At 30.3% G+C, this 19,165-nt stretch overlaps 1 protein-coding gene across 1 annotated transcript; it reads left to right on the top strand.

Annotated features, from left to right (window-relative positions):
- The first annotated feature begins 10,992 nt into the window (after window positions 1–10,992).
- Window positions 10,993–17,335, top strand: LOC117175301 (uncharacterized protein DDB_G0283697-like). The gene is made up of 3 exons (XM_033365009.1): window positions 10,993–11,005; window positions 12,690–13,357; window positions 17,129–17,335. The coding sequence occupies exons 1-3, from the start codon at window positions 10,993–10,995 to the stop codon at window positions 17,333–17,335; spliced, it is 888 nt and encodes a 295-aa protein (XP_033220900.1).
- The last annotated feature ends 1,830 nt before the right edge of the window (window positions 17,336–19,165 follow it).

Here is a 19,165-nt window from a genome sequence, read left to right as displayed (position 1 = left end):
GGGGGGGGGGGGTAACATGGGTCGGTGACCGATCACCTCGTAATTTCCACGTTCGCTGCAATACCCCCACTTCTCAATACTTCAGAGGCCTCCTGGGCCTGCGATCATGTTCACGTTTATTTGCCTTTAACGTGTTGACATATATACATTCGCAAGAATACATTCTAAATATGTTTGCTCATGTGCATATCACAATATTGAAGCTACACTTATAATTTAATCAGCAAATGCAGAAACGTGGAAATTCATTTAAAAATTCTAATTGAATTTGATTTTTTAAATTAATTAGGGAACGTTTGGATTTATAATGATATGGTGCTCACTTAACGAGTTATTTGCTTCCTCTGAGATGAAGCATCAGTTATGTTTCAAATAATAGAAAAACTAAAGTTTTCATTTCAATCAATTTAAAAATAATAATTTACATAAAATAGAATATGATACATACCATTTCTAAAATACAACGAAAAATCAGAAGAATCAAATTTTATATTTGAAATGGTAATTTTGTAAGATGGAAAAGGGAAGCAAAAAGTTCTATTGCACTTTATCCCTTTTCCAGCTTTATTCCCAGCATCAACTTTGAACTATGTCGATGAAAAATTTTTTTTTCGATTTAAAACAGATGTTTCTATAATTATAATATTCAGGGAAATTTCTTCTCGTGTCGAAAGAATGTTTCTTGACACAAGTAGAAGTTTCTCTTAAACTTAAGGTTAAGATGATTTTTATTTGCCTTAAAAAGTATATTTTTGAAGAAAACGTTATATTTTCTCAACACGCTTCACATAATCATGCAGCCAAATACTTTTGTCAGTTTAAAACAGATTTTCACGTTCGAAACAAAATAGGCCAAACGGTGGTGCTTTTGTTTCAAAACAACCTTTTCTATGAGTGAAATCAACATAACTTCCTTCCTCTTCAAAATAGTGTATTAATATTGAAATTCAATCGATTTACCTGGAGTCAAGAAATCTTCTCCGTTGTTGTGTAAATTTTGAACTATGTTAGTAAAAAAAGTTTTATTACAAAAAACTGTTATTTTAAATATTATGCATTACCATATCTTCTTTACTCTACAATAAAATGTATTAATATCATAGATCAATTTATTCGTCTCGATTTTTTCTCTCTAGATTTTTATAATCGGCTATAAATGACAGTAACTTTTGATTGCCGGTCGGGTGCTTTCCCATTAAGCTACTAGAGAGATAAAAAGAAGAATTATTTTTCATAAATGAACGCATTATTATGGCAGGTGTCAAAAGTCAAATTTTTAAAGATCCTGTATTATCATTAGAGAATAATAGAATTTCTTATCGTCTTCACATACTAGATCGAGCTTTAAATTTTAAAAGATTATTAAAATTTTTTTGAAGAAGGTCTTCTCTTTGCGCTCCGCAGGGAAACAAACTACAGAACTGCCCATCGCTGGTCGGGTGCTTTTCCATTAAGCTACTAGAGAGATCGAGAAAAAAATCCTTTTTCAGAAATCCATGTAGCCAGTTGTTACAAGTCAAATTTTTTAAGGAATCTGTGTTATCATAAGAGAAGAACAGATTTTCTTAACGTCTTTACAGATTAAAAGTAGCTATCAATTAAACAAATTTTGTTTAGAAAAAATTAATTTTCAAACATTTTTTCAATGTATAGCTCAAACTATATTAATTTGTGAAGACCTTAAGAAATTCTGTTATTCCCTGATGATGATACGGACCCCTAGGAAAATTTGACTTTTAACACCTGACATAATAATGCGTGCATTTCTGAAAAAGATTTCTTGTTTTAATCTCTTAAGTATTATGCATCATAGCTTTCTTACTCTTCAATAAAATGTATTCATATTCTATGTTAATAAATTCGTCTTGAACCAAAACATCTTGTCTATTCTTGTATCAAATTTATATAATAAGAATAACAAAATGCCAAAGGATTAGAAAATTTTAAGGATGTTTTAAAAGATTTAGTAATTCCAGCTGATAGTGAACTTCTTTCTGTACGTTTTCTTAAAATGAAATTCGAAAAGATAAAATAGCTAATTTTGTCACTTTATTTGTTTATATATTATTGCTCTGTGACAAAAATTAAGAAATCGCAGACCACGATTCTCTCACCAGTAATGTGACTTGATATTCCTATCAGAGTCAAAACGAAAATTAAAATATCAATATTGGCCAAATGCTGGATTACTTTAATAAAATCAAAATTTCTTTGTTACATTGCGTTTCCAGTTTGACATGGTTTAATTTTATTTAACTTGGTTAAAAAATTTGAATTATTAGGTAAGATTCTTTCACTTTAGCATGTACAGAGCGTCTGATTTTAAATGAATTCGGTCTATTCTATTATAATTTTTTCTTTACAGCTTCTCATTGTCGAGTGCAAAATGTTCTTACTATTTTCCAGCTTCATCCTTGTATATTAATTGTTAATGAAATTTTTTATTTCACTTTTTCTTTGAATTTAAGTTTCCAAAAATTATAAATATTTCGTGATTGTATTCTACTAACCTGATAGCAGTCTCGCCATGTCCTATTTAGGAACCGAAACTTAGGTCACTCGCAATAAATTTGGTCTAACAATGTCCTAATATTTCCTACTAATCACCTCTTAAAATTGTACGCTGATTGAAAAATTGCCGTTTTTTTAATTCTGTGAACTAATAAAATGTTCTGATACTTACAGTACTTGCATTTATTATCTCTCAAAAAAGGACGATACTAGTTCAAATACATATTGAACAAAGAAAATGTACTTAGATTGATATGGCAATGTTCAAAATAATTTGAATAAGAAGCTATATTATCAGCTTTTGACCACTGCTCAATTACTCATTACCTTCTGTTCTGACAGGTGTTCTTTTAATATAAAGATAGGTTGGATTTGATAACTTATACACCGATGCTAACGGTTAAAGGTTTAAGATATACCGGAGAATTCTTAAAATATAGGATGACAGGCTAAGATTTTAGTTCAGAGTTTGGAAGTTCAATGCTCCTCCTACTGTTTTACTTCTGCTGCTTATTGTATATTTCTTAAACTGGTTGTTGACTGATGATGATTGCTAAGCTATCTGTTAACTAATGATGATTGCAAACCTGATGGTTAGTTGATGATGACTGCTAAAATGGTTGTTAACTGATGATGATTGTTAGCCTGGTTGTTAACTGATGATGACTTCTAAGCTGATTGCTAACTGGTAATGACTGAACTTTTTTGGAATTTCATTGAAGCATATCTTTTGCTAAAAATTTACTTTCAGCTTCTTTGTATTCTGGAAACATCATAATAAGATGTTCCAATAAATCTAGACAACCTGAGTTGCACATCTGTAACATGGTCTTAATTAAAAAAGTATTTTTTGCTGATACAAACTAATTTATTTGCTTTTATTCCAATCGATCTTACCTGGCATGAAAAGCTTATTTTACGAGACTTGTTCTCTTTCCAAAAGTAGTTGTTAAATACAAAAATATCCTTGTATAGAGTATTGTCAATTAGAAACTTCTTCTATATCCTTGTTTCGTATGTTCTCTTCTAACTTACTCATTATCTCGTCAAAAGGTTGTTCTGCGTAATCCGGATATTAATTTGTGAAAGTTCGTTTAAATACTAAATCACTGACACCGTACTTCTGCTGAGAAGCTCAGTTAAACCTAATTTTATCACACTCAACCTAAAGGTATCAATTTAACCTGCACCAGTATCTGCAAAAAATCCAACAATGTAGCAATATTTTGTCTCCTAATAATGATCCAGATTTTCGTCTTAATTAAATACCACTGCAGCAAAAATTATACCTTTAGATTAATTGCTATTGAGTTTGAACTCTAGTGTGTTTAGTTGCCTGTAGCATGTAGCCTTTAACATTGTAGCATGTTCTAACAAATCTTTTGTCTGAAAATACTAATCGTTTTAGCCACCAACCCAGGGCTCTCACCATACTGATACAAAATTTATTAAAAATATTTCATTTGCAATATTTCAGTTTGATCAAAAAGTTAAATAGCTATTAGAATTGGTTTTGGCTTAAAGTTACAAAGGATTTATTTAGCGCTTTCTATAACCACATTCGCAGTTGCTATTAATTAAATCGCATTTTTTCTGTTAGCTTATGTCATAAATATAAACAAAAAGCAAAATATAGTTATTGATCGAAATTGCCAGTCTTTCACTGCTTGATAGACTGAAATTAGTTTAGTTGCTCGTAGCATGTAGCCTTTAACATTGTAGCATGTTTTAACAAATCTTTTGTCTGAAAATACTAATCGTTTTAGCCACCAACTTAAGGTTCTCACCATACGGATACAAAATTTATTTAAAATATTTTGTTTGCAATATTTCAGTTTTATCAAAAAGTTAAATAGCTATTAGAACTGGTTTTGGCTTAGACTTACAAAGGATTTGTTTAGCTCTTTCTACAGACACATTTGCCTTTGCTATTTATTAAATCGTATTTTCTGTTAGCTTATGTCATAAATACAAACAAAAAGCAAAATATAGTTATTGATCGAAATTGCCAGTCTTTCACTGCTTGATTGACTCAAATTAATTTAGTTGCTCGTAGTATGTAGCCTTTATCAATGTAGCATGTTTTAATAAATCTTTTGTCTGAAAATACTAATCATTTTAGCCACCAACCCAAGGCTCTCACCATATGGATACAAAATTTATTAAAAATATTTCGTTTGCAATATTTCAGTTTCATCAAAAAGTTAATTAGCTATTAGAATTGGTTTTGGCCTAAACTTAAAAAGGATTTGTTTAGCGTTTTCTATAGCCACATTTGGCTTTGCTATTCATCGAATCGCAGTTTCTGTTAGCTTAGGTCATAATCATGAGCAAACATCGAAATTTGGTTATTGCTCGAATTTGCTAGTCTTTCACTGCTCGCTAGACTCCAATTATGTACAATTTGTTTGTCATGTAAGGCAGAAAACGTGCTTGAGAAAGAGGGTACTTAGTTGACCTTAGCTTCAGGATTGCATTAAAAATTAGGTGCCCAGGAGTAATCGATGAATAGGGTCTTCCACTTATTATCATTGTGCACTAGACCAACAATGTACATATACATATACACAATTAAATTACAGATATGGGCACAATGCACGAGGTCTTGACCTATGCAAGTGCACGAATCGAGACCTAGTGTTTCTGCTTCCTCTCTCTTTTCAGATCCCTGACCAATGACCACTCAAGGTGAACGGTCGAGAAATCTTTGCTTTTTTTAGTGACCTTGCATGTAGTATGTTTCAGTATTATTTGATATGTAATATTTAGAAAATTTCAGTTAAATTGATGAATCAAATGCTGGTGAAAAAAAAATTTTTTAGTGATCCTATGGTTACCTTGGATTACCTCTAATTATACAAAGTTACACTGAATTACATAAGATTACTCGCGCTAATTTTCAAGGAAAAAGAATTGCTTTTAGAAAAAATGGTTCAATTTCAAATCAAATAGATGAATATTTAAGCAAACTGTTGAATTTTCGACCAAAGAGATAAACTCACAATTGAAATCAATCTCAAAATACAAAAGTATATTTTTAGTACAAAAATTTAATTTTCAACAAAATAGATGAATTTTATGCTCAAAAGAAGATTTTTTAATCAGAAATATGACTATTTCACAATATTGTTGAATCCTCAACAAAAAACATACCTTCTAACAAAATTTAAAAATTTTCAACCAAAAATGAAATAGTTACATTTTTAACCAAACAGAAGAATCTTCAAGTAAAATAATAAATATTTAAATGGAATAGATAAATCTTTAGATACAAAATAAATTTTCAACCAAAAGACAACCATTTTTCAACAAAATGTATACATTTTCAAGCAAAGATAAAAATTAATAACTAAAATAATGCAGCTCTAAAGAAAAAATCAATTTTTAACAAAGCAGTTAAAGTTTTAACCAAGTAACTAAATTTTCAACTAAATAGTTATATTTCATACTAAAAAAGATAAATTACAAATAAAAGCGAATATTATAATTTTTAGTTAAAAAAATTATTTTTAACAAAAAATATGAATTTCACAACAAGAAGATTAAAATGTTTCAAAAGAAAAAGCGAATTTTAATAAAAATAGATATATTTTCATCCAGAGAGAAGAATTTTCAACTAAACTGATAATTCTTCAATAAAAAAAAATACATTTAATACAAAGCAGTTTGACGTTTAAGCAATTAGGTTAATTTTTAATCGATTAGATGACTTTTTAACCGAGAAGATTAATTAAGTTTAAAAAAAGACAATAGAATATTTACATTTTTTAAATAAAAAGAGAAATATGTCTGATTAAATTGTTAAATCTTCAACTGAAAACATAATTTTTTGTTAAAAATGGAAAAGTTACATTTTTAGTTACAAAATTAAGTTGAATAAAAAAGTATTTAAAAAAATAGGTTAATTATTTTCAACCAAACTATTTTCATTGAAATCGAACATTTTCAACCTCATATATACATTTTTAACAAATTAGTTTTACTTTTAACCACGTTGTTAAATGTTGAACTAGAAGAGATACATTTTTTACAAAAAATGAAATAGTTACGTTTTCTGTGAAAAAGATTAATTTAAAAAAAACAATTTTGAACAATATATTGAAATTTTCAACCAAAGACATGTATGAATTTTCAAACAAATGTACGAAGTTTAAACTAAGGAACATACATTTTTAATAAAAATTGGAATAGTTACACTCAAGATTAGGAAAAGTGATTTTTTCCCCCCAAAAAAAAAATAGTTAAATTTTTAACTAATATCAAGGATTTTCAAGCAAATGAAATGATGAATCCTAAGCTGGAATAGTTAAATTCTTTGATACAAAATAAATTTTCAAACAAGACAAAATTGAACTTTCAACCAATTATTTGATTTTTCTACCACAAAAGACAAATTTTCAACTTGATAGTTATATTCGAAACTAAAAAAGACCAATTTGAGTTTTTAACTAAATAAGACAAATTTTCATCAAAAATTAAATAGATAAATTTACAGATAAAAAAATTAATGTTTAAAAAAATTAATTTTCATGAAAAAATATATTTTTCAACCAAAAAGAATAATTTGCAAGTACATTGGTTATTATTAATTTTAGATGTTAATTTTATTCGCCTACTGGTCTAAATCTATATCAATAAAATACTGATTAATTTTAAGAAAAGTACCTGGGCTCATAACCCAGCGGAGCTAGAGATCATTTTTTTTCACAATCTTGAGGTTAATCAAGTCATGTACCCTACATCAACAATAAATAAATTGATTATTCTTCAACTCCAAATATAAATTTTAAAATTGAAAACAGGAATTTTCAAACAAATAGTCGAATCTTGAACTCAAAATATAAATTTTAAATAGAAATCGAACAATGAAATTTTAGTTAAAAAATAAATTTAAAAAAGATAAAAAAAGAACAGATTGATTATTTTGAACGAATCTACTTTTACTAAAAGTACGAATTTTCTAGCAGAAAAAATTTATTTTCAACAAATGAGTTTGACTTTTAATCAAGTGGTCGAATTTTCAACTAAAAAAGGTCAATTTTTTTACTGAAAATGGAATAGTTAGATTTTCTGTTAATAGATTAGTTTTGAAACACAAAGCGAATTTTAAACAATAAAGGTTAATTTTCAACAAAAGAAATGATATTTTTAACAAAATTGTTGAATTTTAAACAAAGAAATATAATTTTTCAGCACGAAAGACAATTTTCTAACTAAATAGTTATTTTTTAAACAAAAAAGACAAATTTACAATAAGAAAATGAAACATGTTGATTTTCAGTTCCAAAAAAGTTCATTTTCAACCATTATCGTGATTTTTGAAGCAAGATTAGGTTTTCATAAAAAATACGAAATTTCTACAAAATGTATGGCTCTTCAAATAAAAAGTACAAATTTTCACCAGAAATGAAATAGCTTAATTTAAAGTAAAAAAATAATTGCCTAAAAAGAAAAAAAGAATTTTCAGGAAAATAGCTATTTTTTGAAAGAAAAAGATGTATTTTAAACAAAATTGATAATTCTTCAAGCAAAAAAAAAAATTTTCAAACGAAGCAGGTCAACTTTTAAACAAGGAGTAACATTCTTAACCAATAAGATGACGTTTTAACGCTGAAGAATAATTTTCTATGAAAAAAGATTAATCTTTGATAAATAAAATCAATTTTGAACTTAAAAAAAGACATTTTTAACGAAATAATTTAATCTTGAACTAAAAATATAAACTTTAAAAACATGATAGAGTAAAATGTTCTATTAAAAAAAAAGTTTAAAAAAGATGAATTAAAAAAAAAATAGGTTATTTAATTTCAACCAATCTATTTTGACTGAAAACAAGAATTTTTTACCAGAAAAATGTATTTTATACAAATTAGTTTGACTTTAAATCAAGTGGTCGAATTTTCAACTAAAAAAGAGGAATTTTCCATTAAAAATGCAATAGCTAAAATTTTGGTTGAAAAGATTAATTGTCAAAAACAAAAACAATTTTGAACAATATTTTTGAATTTTCAACTAAACTATTTGCACCAAATCAAGAATATTTAACTAGAAAAATGTTTGTTCTTTTTTAGAAAGATTAGTTTACCTTTTAACCAAGTGGTCGAATCTTCAACTAAAACAAAAAAGTTTTCGGCTAAAAATAGGTTAATTCAATTTTCTACTTAAAAGATTAATCTTGAACAAACAAACAGAAAGGAATAATTTTGAACAATACACTTAAATTAATAAAAAAGAAATGTATTTTCTACAAATACAAAAACTTTTGACAAATAAAGATGAATGAAAAAAAAATGAATCCTCAACAAACAAGCAAAATTAATTTTTAACAAAAAATGGAATATTTAAATTTTCAACAAGGAAAATTAATATTTACCAACAAAAAAAAAAAACACTTGAATTTTTCTCAGAAATATTTTAAAACTATTTATAATACGTAGGTAAATTAGTGGATTACTCGGATGGCACCGGATTACCAGTTCCGATAACCGAGAATTTCAGAGGACAATCAGAGTTTTTTCGCTCTTGGTGTTATCTTTACTCTGATTTCGAAGTAATCCTTGCCCTGATTTCAGAGTAGTCTTTACCCTGATTTCAGAATAATGTTTATCCCGATTTCAGAGTAATTTATTCATCTATTACTCTAGAATCAGGGTAAATATGACTCTGGATTTAGCGTAAAGATTACTCTGAAATCAGGATAAAGATTTCACTACAATCAGGGTAAGGATTACTTCGAAACCAGGGTACATGTAATTCTGAAATCAGGGCAAAGATTACACCAAGAGCGAAACAATTTTGGTCGTCCTCTGAAATTCTCGGTTATCTGAACTGGTAATCCCGTGCCATCCGAGTTATCCAGTGTAATCCGGTAGTAATCCTGTGTGTAATCTTTATCCTAAATTCAGAGTGATCTTCACCCCGATCTCAGAGTAATCTTTACCTGATTTCGGAGTAATCTGTACCCCGATTCAAGAGTAATGTTTACCCTCATTTCAGAGTAATCTTTACCCTAATTTTAGAGTAATATTTACCCAGATTTCAGAGTAATCTTTACCTAGATAATCTTTACAATGGTTGGCCTTCCCCAATGGTCGACCTGAACCTCAAGATTATATCTGTATATCGATGATTAGCTGGCCAATCATTATAATTATCTCGACAAAAATTGTTGGCTCCAAGCAATCATTACAAAATTTAGTATCTAACCATCTTGCTTTTAAAATCAGTAATCTATAATCTGATCTTTCCAAGTTGGTATCTGATTACTCTAGTCCACCACATCTCAGTAGCTAAGCATACACTATTGGTAAATCATTATGTTTTTTGATATTATTGTTCAATTCTTTAAATAGAAATTTGTCACAACTTTAAAGCTTAAGTCACTATAGTAATTTAAATTTTCATACAATTTATGAACAAACTCGGTATTTTAGAATTTCCTTCAACGGCTGTAGTATTCTTTAAAAATTTTTAAACTGCAAAAGTTCTCTAAGTGGTCAATCATTGTACCAATTAGCCTACTGAAAGGAAGAAAACAGAAGGTGTTCTCCTAGGTCGCTGGCTGACTAAGACATCAATCCCCACCCCTAACCTCTCGGCACGTAACCTATCTTCCTACCTACCTTCCGACCGACCAAACGATTGTACATACCACCGGATCCCGAAGGAAATAGGGAGGCGAGGCAATTTGTCGGGAGCACCCGATGCGATGTGTATCTTGATCAGGTTGCGTAATGCCCTCTCATCTCTTATTCTTACACATGGGATCGCGATGCCCCCGGAAGGCTTTGACAATTCATTCACCCTTGGTCCACTATCAGCCTAGAGTACTTCTTCAGTAGAAAAATATTTGGAAGGCGATATTTCCCCAGAATCCTAGATAATAGGCTGGAACCAAGAAAAGTTTTTGAAGAAAAAAGGTGTTTTTCTTAACTAGTCAATAAGTCAATTTAATTAGAATCCTGATGCCTTCTCATCTCTTATTATTATGAATGAGATCGCGATTTCTCCGATTTCTTTTACCTACGGTCCACTATCAGCTTAAAGTACACTGAAAAAATGATTTAGCTCTCCTAGCTAACCGTTTAGCTGGATTCCTTCTTCCAAGAAAATATAACTATGTCATCTAGATTTCTAGCTTTTTCAGTTAAATTTATCATCTAGAAATAATCTGGATAAACTAGCTGGATAATTTCTAGAAGGTTAATTTAGATAAAACAGCTAACAATCTAGATAACACAGCTATATTTTTTTGGAAGACGAAATCCGGCTAAGCGGTTAGCTGGGACAGTTAAACCATTTTTTCCAGTTTACTTGTTCTGTCCAAACAGTATTTCAAAGGTGATATTACTCTAGATACAGTCTAGCTCCCCAAGAATGCCGCTCTCAATAGTGCCGTGTATGCTAATCCCATCTCGGGCTCCATTTCCACTCCAGCGCTTTCCCATACTTGCCAAAAGTTCTGATCTGAAATTCTCAATAATGCCGCCCGAAGGTTAGTGATTATTCACAATTAATATAAAAAGTGATTCTCAGGGTAAGTGTTGACATTTGCCTAATACAATTTTATGCGACAGTTAATCGGGATATTCTTGAATTTTTAAACTGTAGCAGGTAAAGTTTTAACTAAAACTGGAACAGTTAAACTTTTAATTTAAAAAAAAAAAGAATTTTCTACCAAGTAGTTGATTATTTGTACTAAGTTATTGAACCGTCAATACGAAGTGACAAATTTTCTGTACAATAACGTTAAACCGTCAAATTAAAAATATGAAATTTGGATTAAAAAATTGTATTTTATACTAAAAGAAGACGAAATTCCCAAAAAATACAAGAACTCTGAACCCAAACGTTGAATTTTCAACTAAACCAGATTAGTTTTTAGCAAAAAAAAAACTTTTTTAACAAAATAGTTACATTCCAACAAAAACATGAATTTTTACATAAAAAAGAACCATTTTCGACTAACCAAAAATTTATATTCAAGAATTCTGAACCCTAAAGTTGGAGTTGAAACCAAGAAAGGTGATTTTTCAAACTTGAAGATTATTTTACTAGGAAAAAAGACGAATTTTTAATCAAATTCAAGAATTTTCAACCAAAGCGTTACATTTTTGAGAAAGAAAGAAATTTGTTGTTTTTAAGTAAGTTGTTCAAGAATCCGCAACGAAAAAGTTGAATTTTCAACTAAAAAATGTGATTTTTCAAACAAAAAGTTGAATTTTCTACCGAGAAAAGAAATTTTTAAAGCAAAACATTAATTTAATGCAACAAAAGACGAATTTTCAATATAATTCCAGAATTTTCAACCGAAAAGTTGAATTTAAAAATAAAAAAGATGAATTGAACAAAAACGATAAATTTTTAACAAATAGTTTAATTTTCGAAGAAAAAAACAATTTCTTAACAAAATTGAATAATTTTGAACCAAAAGGTGGAAGTTTTAACTAAAAAAGGTGAATTTTCAAAGCAAAAGATTGATTTACTTTGAAAAAGGCAAATTTTCAATAAAATTCTAAAATTTTAACTAAAACGTTGAATTTCTATGAAAAAATGTTTTTATCGTTTTTAAGAAATTAGTTCAACTTTACGAACTAGTTGTTTCATTTTCTATCAAAAAACATAATTTTCAACAAAATTGAGAAATTATTAACTAAAAATTTTAATTTTTAATTAAAAATATGAGGTTAAAAGAGATTATTTTACTACTATAAAGACGAAGTTTCAATATAATTTCAGAATTCTCAACCAAACAGTTAATTTTTCAATTAAGAAAAAGAACTTTTAAACAAAGAGTTACATTTTTTCAACAAGAAAAAAACAACAATTTTTTAAAAAATATTTCAAGAATTTTGAAACAAAAAGTTGAAGTTTCATCTAAAAAAACCTTATAGGAATTTACACGTTTACTCCACCATTCCGAGAAATGTCATTCCCATGCAAGCCCGATCGCGGGATTATTAAGAATATGGACTGTAATTTGCTGGAAACAAACTTTTCCAAGAAAATAGATTTTTCACTTGATTGGTTAAGATAATATATTGAAACCTGAAAAGATTTTTGATCAAAATAGGTTTTTCCCTTCATCAGTAGAAAATATTTATTTGTCAATAAGGTTGACTAGTAGATCATAACATATAATTCATATTATACAGATTTTAGATCTTTTATTTGATCAGCATATTGCGCATCAACATGGTCAAACAGGTTCATTGCTTCACTAATAACAATTGATGAGGAGGATTGTGTGGATAAGAAGGACGAGGGGGCTGATGAGGATGGAAAAGATGGGGAGGATGAAGAGGATGAGGGGGATGATGAGAATAAGAAGAATGGGAAGGAAGCGGATTATGAGGAGATTGAGAAGGATAAAGATGATAAGGAGAATCAGATGGGTAAGAAGGATGAGGAGGATGATGAGGATGGAGAGGATGAGGAGAATGAGGAGGATTATGAGAATGGAAAGGATAAGGAAGATCAGAAGGATAAGGAGGATAAGGTGGGTAAGCAGGATGAGGAGGATGATGAGTTTGGGAAGGATAAGGATATAGATGATGATGAGGATGATAAGAATAGCAAGGCTACGGAGGATAAGGAGGATGGTGAGTTTGGGAAGGATGGGGATGAGCAGGAGGATGAGGAGGGTAGTAGGATGATGATGAGGAGGATGACGAAGATGACGAGGATGGGAAGGATGGGTAGGATTGGAAGGATGAGGATGAGGAGGACGAGGATGAGGAGGTTGAGGATATGGATGATGATAAGGATGATGAGGATGCTAAGGCTGCGGAGGATAAGAAGGATGATGCGTTTGGGAAGGATGAGGATGAGCAGGAGGATGAGGAGGGTAAGCAGGATGATTATGAGGAGGATGACGAAGATGTCGAGGATGGGAAGGATGGATAGGATTGGAAGGATGAGGGTGAGGAGGATGATGATGATTAGGATAGGAAGGATGAGGAGGATGAAATGAATCAGCAGATTGCGCATGAACATGATCAAACAGATTCATTGCTTGAATAATAAAAATTGTAATTTGCAATAATAAGTTTCCTAATCTTAACATTTATGGAAAATTTTTTTATTTTTTTGTTTTGCTGTCAGCTTGAAGTAACACTTTCGCCAAAAAATGATGTGACAGGTAATGGTAAACATTATAATATACTGGAACTATATTAACTTTTTGAAAAATACAGGATTGATCCTTGACCAGTCAATAATATTGACTACTGAATAGTATCATACCATCTAAACATTCCTGATTTCTGATGTCAGAATACACCAGGGATCAACAGTTTGTGGAATAGAACATTGCGGAGGAAATCAAGAGATTCAGAGAATTAGAGGAGTTTCAGGAATTCGAAATATTCAAGAAATTCAGGGAATCCAGTAAAACCCAGGATTTCAGAGAACTCAAAGAATTTAAAGATTTATAGGATATAAGGGTATCCCAAATATTAAGAAAATTTAGGGCATTCAAAAGGAAATTAAAAAATAAAGGATTCTAAAAAACTAACCAAATTCAGAGATTTTCTTAAATTAAAAGAAATCAGGAAATTTATAATAATTGTGGAATTGAAAAAATGTGAAATATTCAATGAATTATAAGAGAATTCAAAGAACTTAAAAGATTTCAGAGAGTTTAGGAAATACAAGGAATTCTGGATATTAGAGAGATTCAGAAAGTTTATAGAATTCAAAACATTTTAGAAAATCAGAATATTCAAGAAACTTAAGGGAATCAGACGTTTTAAAGATTTTCGGGATTTCAGAATATTTAAGGATTTTGGAGAATCCATTAAATTTTGATACAATAGAGAATGAGGAGGATACCGAGAATTTCAAATATTCAGCGAATTGAGTATATTCAAGGAATTCACTATATTCGAGCAATTCAACAATTTTAGTTAATTTAAGAGATAGGAAAGTATTTAAGAAATTCAAGGAATTACGAATACTCAACGTATTCTGCGATTAATCAAAGACTTCAGAGAATTAAAGAAATTCTACATTCTTTATTTTATTTTTGGCAGGTAAATCATCTTTTCTTATTAATAAAGTAAGTATTTCGTTGAAAATTCAACAATTTGCTTACACTCTGATTCTTTTTTGTTGAAAATTCGACTTATTTGTTAAAAATGATTTCTTTCGATAGAAATTTAACGACTTGTTTGAAAATAAACTTTTTGTTGAAAGTGCATATTTGCGGGTTAAAACTTTGACTTTTTTGTACAAAAATAATCTTCTTAGCTTGAAATTTCAAAAATTACATCCAAGATATTTTGTTGATAATTTTTGTTCAATAAATTAATTATTCTTTAGAAAAATTTGACTGATCCAATCAAAGATATATTTTTTAGAAGAGCATATCTATTTTTCTTCGAAATTTTATATGTTTCAATAACAGTCCAACAATTTTTCATTGGAATTTAATTTTCTTAATTAAAAAATATGTTAATATATTTTTGGTAGAGAAATCATATACTATTGACTCGAAAGACCATGTATTTTCTTGTTTGTTAAATATTCGTAATTTCAGTTGAAAACTCATCTCTTTTGTTGACAATTTCGCTAGATTCTTGTTATCGCTTTTTTGTGGAAAATTAATTTTTCAAATAAAAATGTAACTATTTCAATTAAAGATTCAGTGTTTTAGTGGTAGTCTAATGTTTTGGTTCAGATATTATTACTGTTTTATTTAAAATCCAAGTACTTTTAGTTAAAAGTTCATCATTTTTTTTCAACCTTCTGGTTAACAGTCGTAATTTTTATTTGAAAATTTATCTAATTGGTTGAAAATTGAAATATTTTATTATGAATTTGACTTTTTTAGTTCTCAGTTTAAAATTTTATCTTTTTAAATGAAAATTAAATTTTGCTGGGAAATATTCGTCATTTCAATAGGTAATTTAACTATTTCGTTAAAAATTTAACTCTTTTTTGCAAGTCCGTCTTTTTCGTATGAAAGTTTACGTCTTTAGTGGAAAATTGAACTATTTTGTTGGAAATTCGATTTTTGTTTGGTTAAAAATTCTTTTTTTTTCTCTGAAAACTTACATTTTCTAGTTCGAAATGCAAATTAATCTTTTAGGCAAAATTCAACTTTTTCGATAGAATATTTATCTTTTTATAAAATATTTTTTGTGGAAATTTAATGTCTTTGGTTCAAAATAGAATTTATTTCTAAAAAATTGGATTTTTCTTTGATAAAAATGAATTTTTTTTCTAAAAATTTATCATTTGCATTTTAGATTTTACCAATTTGAAGGGAAATGAATCTTTTATCGATGAAAAGTTGTTTTTTTGGTAGAATAGTTATCTTTGTTTTCAAATTTGATTTGTTTTTGAAACTGAAATTTCTGTGTTAAATATGCATTTTTTCCTAATTATTGAGAATGTTAGTTGAAAATTCATTTCTTAGCTTGAAAAGTTAAAATTTTCGTTTGAAATTCGCTTTTTTTGGTTAAAAATGTTCTTTTTTAACAAAAAATTTATCTTTCTCAGCTTAGATTTGACCGATTTGAATGAAAATATGATCTTTTTAGGCAAAAGTCGCCTTTTTAATAAAAAAATAAACTGCTTGTTTAAAAATGCAACTCTTTTTTCTTGAAGTTCCTACTTTTAATTTGAAAAGACATTTCACTCGTTGAAAGTTCAAATAATTTGTTGAAAACCTGTTGTTTTTTTTTGGTGAGAGAATAATTTTTGTGACTGCAAATTGAATATTCATTTGAAAATTCATCTTTTCTGTTACATATTGATCTTTTCGTTAAAAAATTGTACCATTTTGTTAAAAATTTAACTACTTTATTGACTTTTTTAAATTTGAATATTTGTTGAAAATTCATGATTGTTTTAATTAGTTTTGGTTGGTGTTAGGAAGCTGTAAATCCTCCAGAAATGGGAGTCAGAATAAAGTAAATCTAAAAAAACACATTTCCAATTACATATTTTTCAAATGCCAGTCCTGACTAGCCTACGACTTTCAATAAAAAAAATTCCAAACTGTCCAACGAAAAATTTTGAATAAGGTTTTCTAAAAATGAATTTGGGAATACTCTTCGAGGTAAAAACCTATTTTCCCGAAATCTAAGTCAATAATATCATACCATCCATATTGAACCATCCCCTAAATGAAAAAAACTAATCATCTTTTCTCTATCATAAGATACAGCACGTATTCGTGGTGACTGGCTTGAATCCCGGATTGACTGGAATTGCCTGGGATGGATCTTTGCGATGTCTCGTGATACCAAGTGATTATTTGCTATTATTTACCTTATTATTTAGGTCCTTGGACGTGGGCTAGGGGCAGAAGAGCGTATAGGATGCGCGGCCGTATTGATCTTATCCCTGACATGAGAAATGCTCACCGGTTTAATAAACTCCCGGGACTTATGAAGCACGTCAGGGTGATTCACGGCCGCCTCATTGAGTCGTATTTATACAACCACGACTGATAGATTTATGGAGGACAGCACAGCAGTGGTCCCCCTTCCTCCCTTATTCCTCCCTCAATCTTACTCGCTCTTTTACCCCCCATCATCCCTCCACCACCTCTTGTTCTTTTTCTTGCACATTTCTCCTTCTCACTAACTCATTCGAGTTTCTGTTCCAGACTCCTCCTTCGACCTCCTGTCTCCATCTCTTCGGATGCGGATTCAGGCAGACAGAAAATGTACGACCTGTGGCGGCCATGACGCTCAAGGAGAAGGGGTACGATCAAGAGGATCAGCATGATGAAGAAGGCGAAGAGAATCAAGGAGGATATGGGGAATGTTTGACGGGCAAGGGGGCTCTGCATAAATTGCATTCAAGAAAATAGTTAAAAAGTATTTAGATTACGTACGTGAATTAATCTGAATTGTATTGATTACTTGTATTACCCAAATTCCTTTGAATTACCTGAATAACGCGTGTATTACAATGGATTACGAGTGGATGACTTAAATCACCCGAAATACTTTGATGGAAAAGTGGAATACTCAGTATGACGCTACGTTACACCGGATTACTTTGGTTACACCGGATCACCAGTTCAAAATATTTAGCGGTCCAGTAGATTGTCACAGTTGTTTACCCCATCTTGGACACTCTGGACTGATTTGTCCCACTCTGGAAGTTGTGTCGTTGAAGGAAAAAGGGAAACGATCAAGGGAATGAAAAAGATAAAGAGGATGAATTATGTGAAGACAATAAAGAAAATCAAGGAGGATGACGAAGATAAGGAGGATGATGAGGATTAGAAAGAGGAGGAGGATCAGGATGATGAGGAGGATGAGGAAGGATGGAGAGGATTGGGAGGATAAGAAGGATGAGGAAGATCAGGAGGATCTTAGGCAGTAAAGGGGGCGTGCATAAAATGCATTGAAGAAAATAGTTAAAAAGGATTTAGATTATCTACAAGAATTATTTCGAATTGCATTGATTACGTGGATGAGCCAAATTACTTTGAATTACCTGGATAATAAGTGTATTACAATATATTACGAGTGGATCACTGGAATTACCTGAGGTACTTAGATGGGAGAGTGAAATACTCAGTATTACCACACATTACATCGGATTACTTGAATTACACCCGATTACAAGTGCGTATTATCTACCGGTTCAGGGGATTACCAGAGTTGTTTTCCCCTCATTGGTCCCTCTTGATTGATTTGTCTAAAAAATCTAGTGAGTCAAAAAATCAAATCTAGAAGTAATGAAGAAAGACATGAAGAGGTCGAAATACGATGAAAAAGGTGAAGATAATGATGGAGGATGATGATTACGAGGAGGATAAAGTGGATGAAGAGCATGAGGAGAACAAGGAGAATAATGAAAGTAAGAAGGATGAGGAGGATGATTAGGAGGGAAAAGATGGGGAGAATGAAGAGGATAAGGAGGATTATGAGGTTGGAAAGGATGAGGTGGATGAGGAGGATAAGGAGAATGAGGAGGGTAAAAAGGATGAGGATAAGGAGGATGATGAAGATGGGAAGGATGTAGAGAATGAGGCATATGAGGAGGATGATGAGGAGGATAAATGGGATGATGAGGTTGGGGAGGATAATGATGAGTAGGAGGATGAGGAAGATAAGCAGGGTAAGGATGAGGAGGATTAGGATTATAAGGAGGAAGAGGAGGTTGATGAGGATGATAATGAGGATGGAAAGGATGAGGAGAATGAGGATTATGTGAATGGAAAGGATAAGGAAGGTTAGAAGGATAAGAAGGATAAGATGGGCAATCAGGATGATGATGAGGATGATAAGGATGGGAAGAATGAGCAGGATGAGGAGGATGAGGAGGATGATAGAGATGGAAAGGATAAGGATGATGAGGAGGATTATGAGTTAAGAAGGACTAGTAGGGTGTCCTAGAAGCAAGGAGGCCGCGAAAAAGTCCGTACTTTTTCGAATTTTTTTAGAAAGCAGTTGAATTTTTAGCCCAAAAAGTTGAATTTTTTATATAGGAAATTTATTTTCAGCGCATAGAGATGATATTTAAAAGCTGCGCTTTCTACCAAAAATAAAGAAGAGGCGGTTTTTTCTGATTTTTTAAAAGCTTTTTGTTCACTTGTTAATTAGAGTGGGATAAGAATTGATTATGGTTAACGAAAATAGTAACTTCAGTTACTTATTATTATTTTTATAAGATTCTTTTCGAATAA

This window comes from Belonocnema kinseyi, chromosome 6 (genome assembly GCF_010883055.1).
Source record: "Belonocnema kinseyi isolate 2016_QV_RU_SX_M_011 chromosome 6, B_treatae_v1, whole genome shotgun sequence".
Lineage (NCBI taxonomy): Eukaryota > Metazoa > Arthropoda > Insecta > Hymenoptera > Cynipidae > Belonocnema > Belonocnema kinseyi.
Note: the sequence above shows the minus strand (reverse complement) of the source record. Positions and strands in the feature narration are given on the sequence as shown.

Bases quoted from the DNA above. Each gene is read 5' to 3' on its own strand.
- LOC117175301 (XM_033365009.1), top strand. The intron at 13,358-17,128 runs GTAAGCAGGATG...TTTCTGTTCCAG, and splicing joins TGAGCAGGAGGATGAGGAGG to ACTCCTCCTTCGACCTCCTG.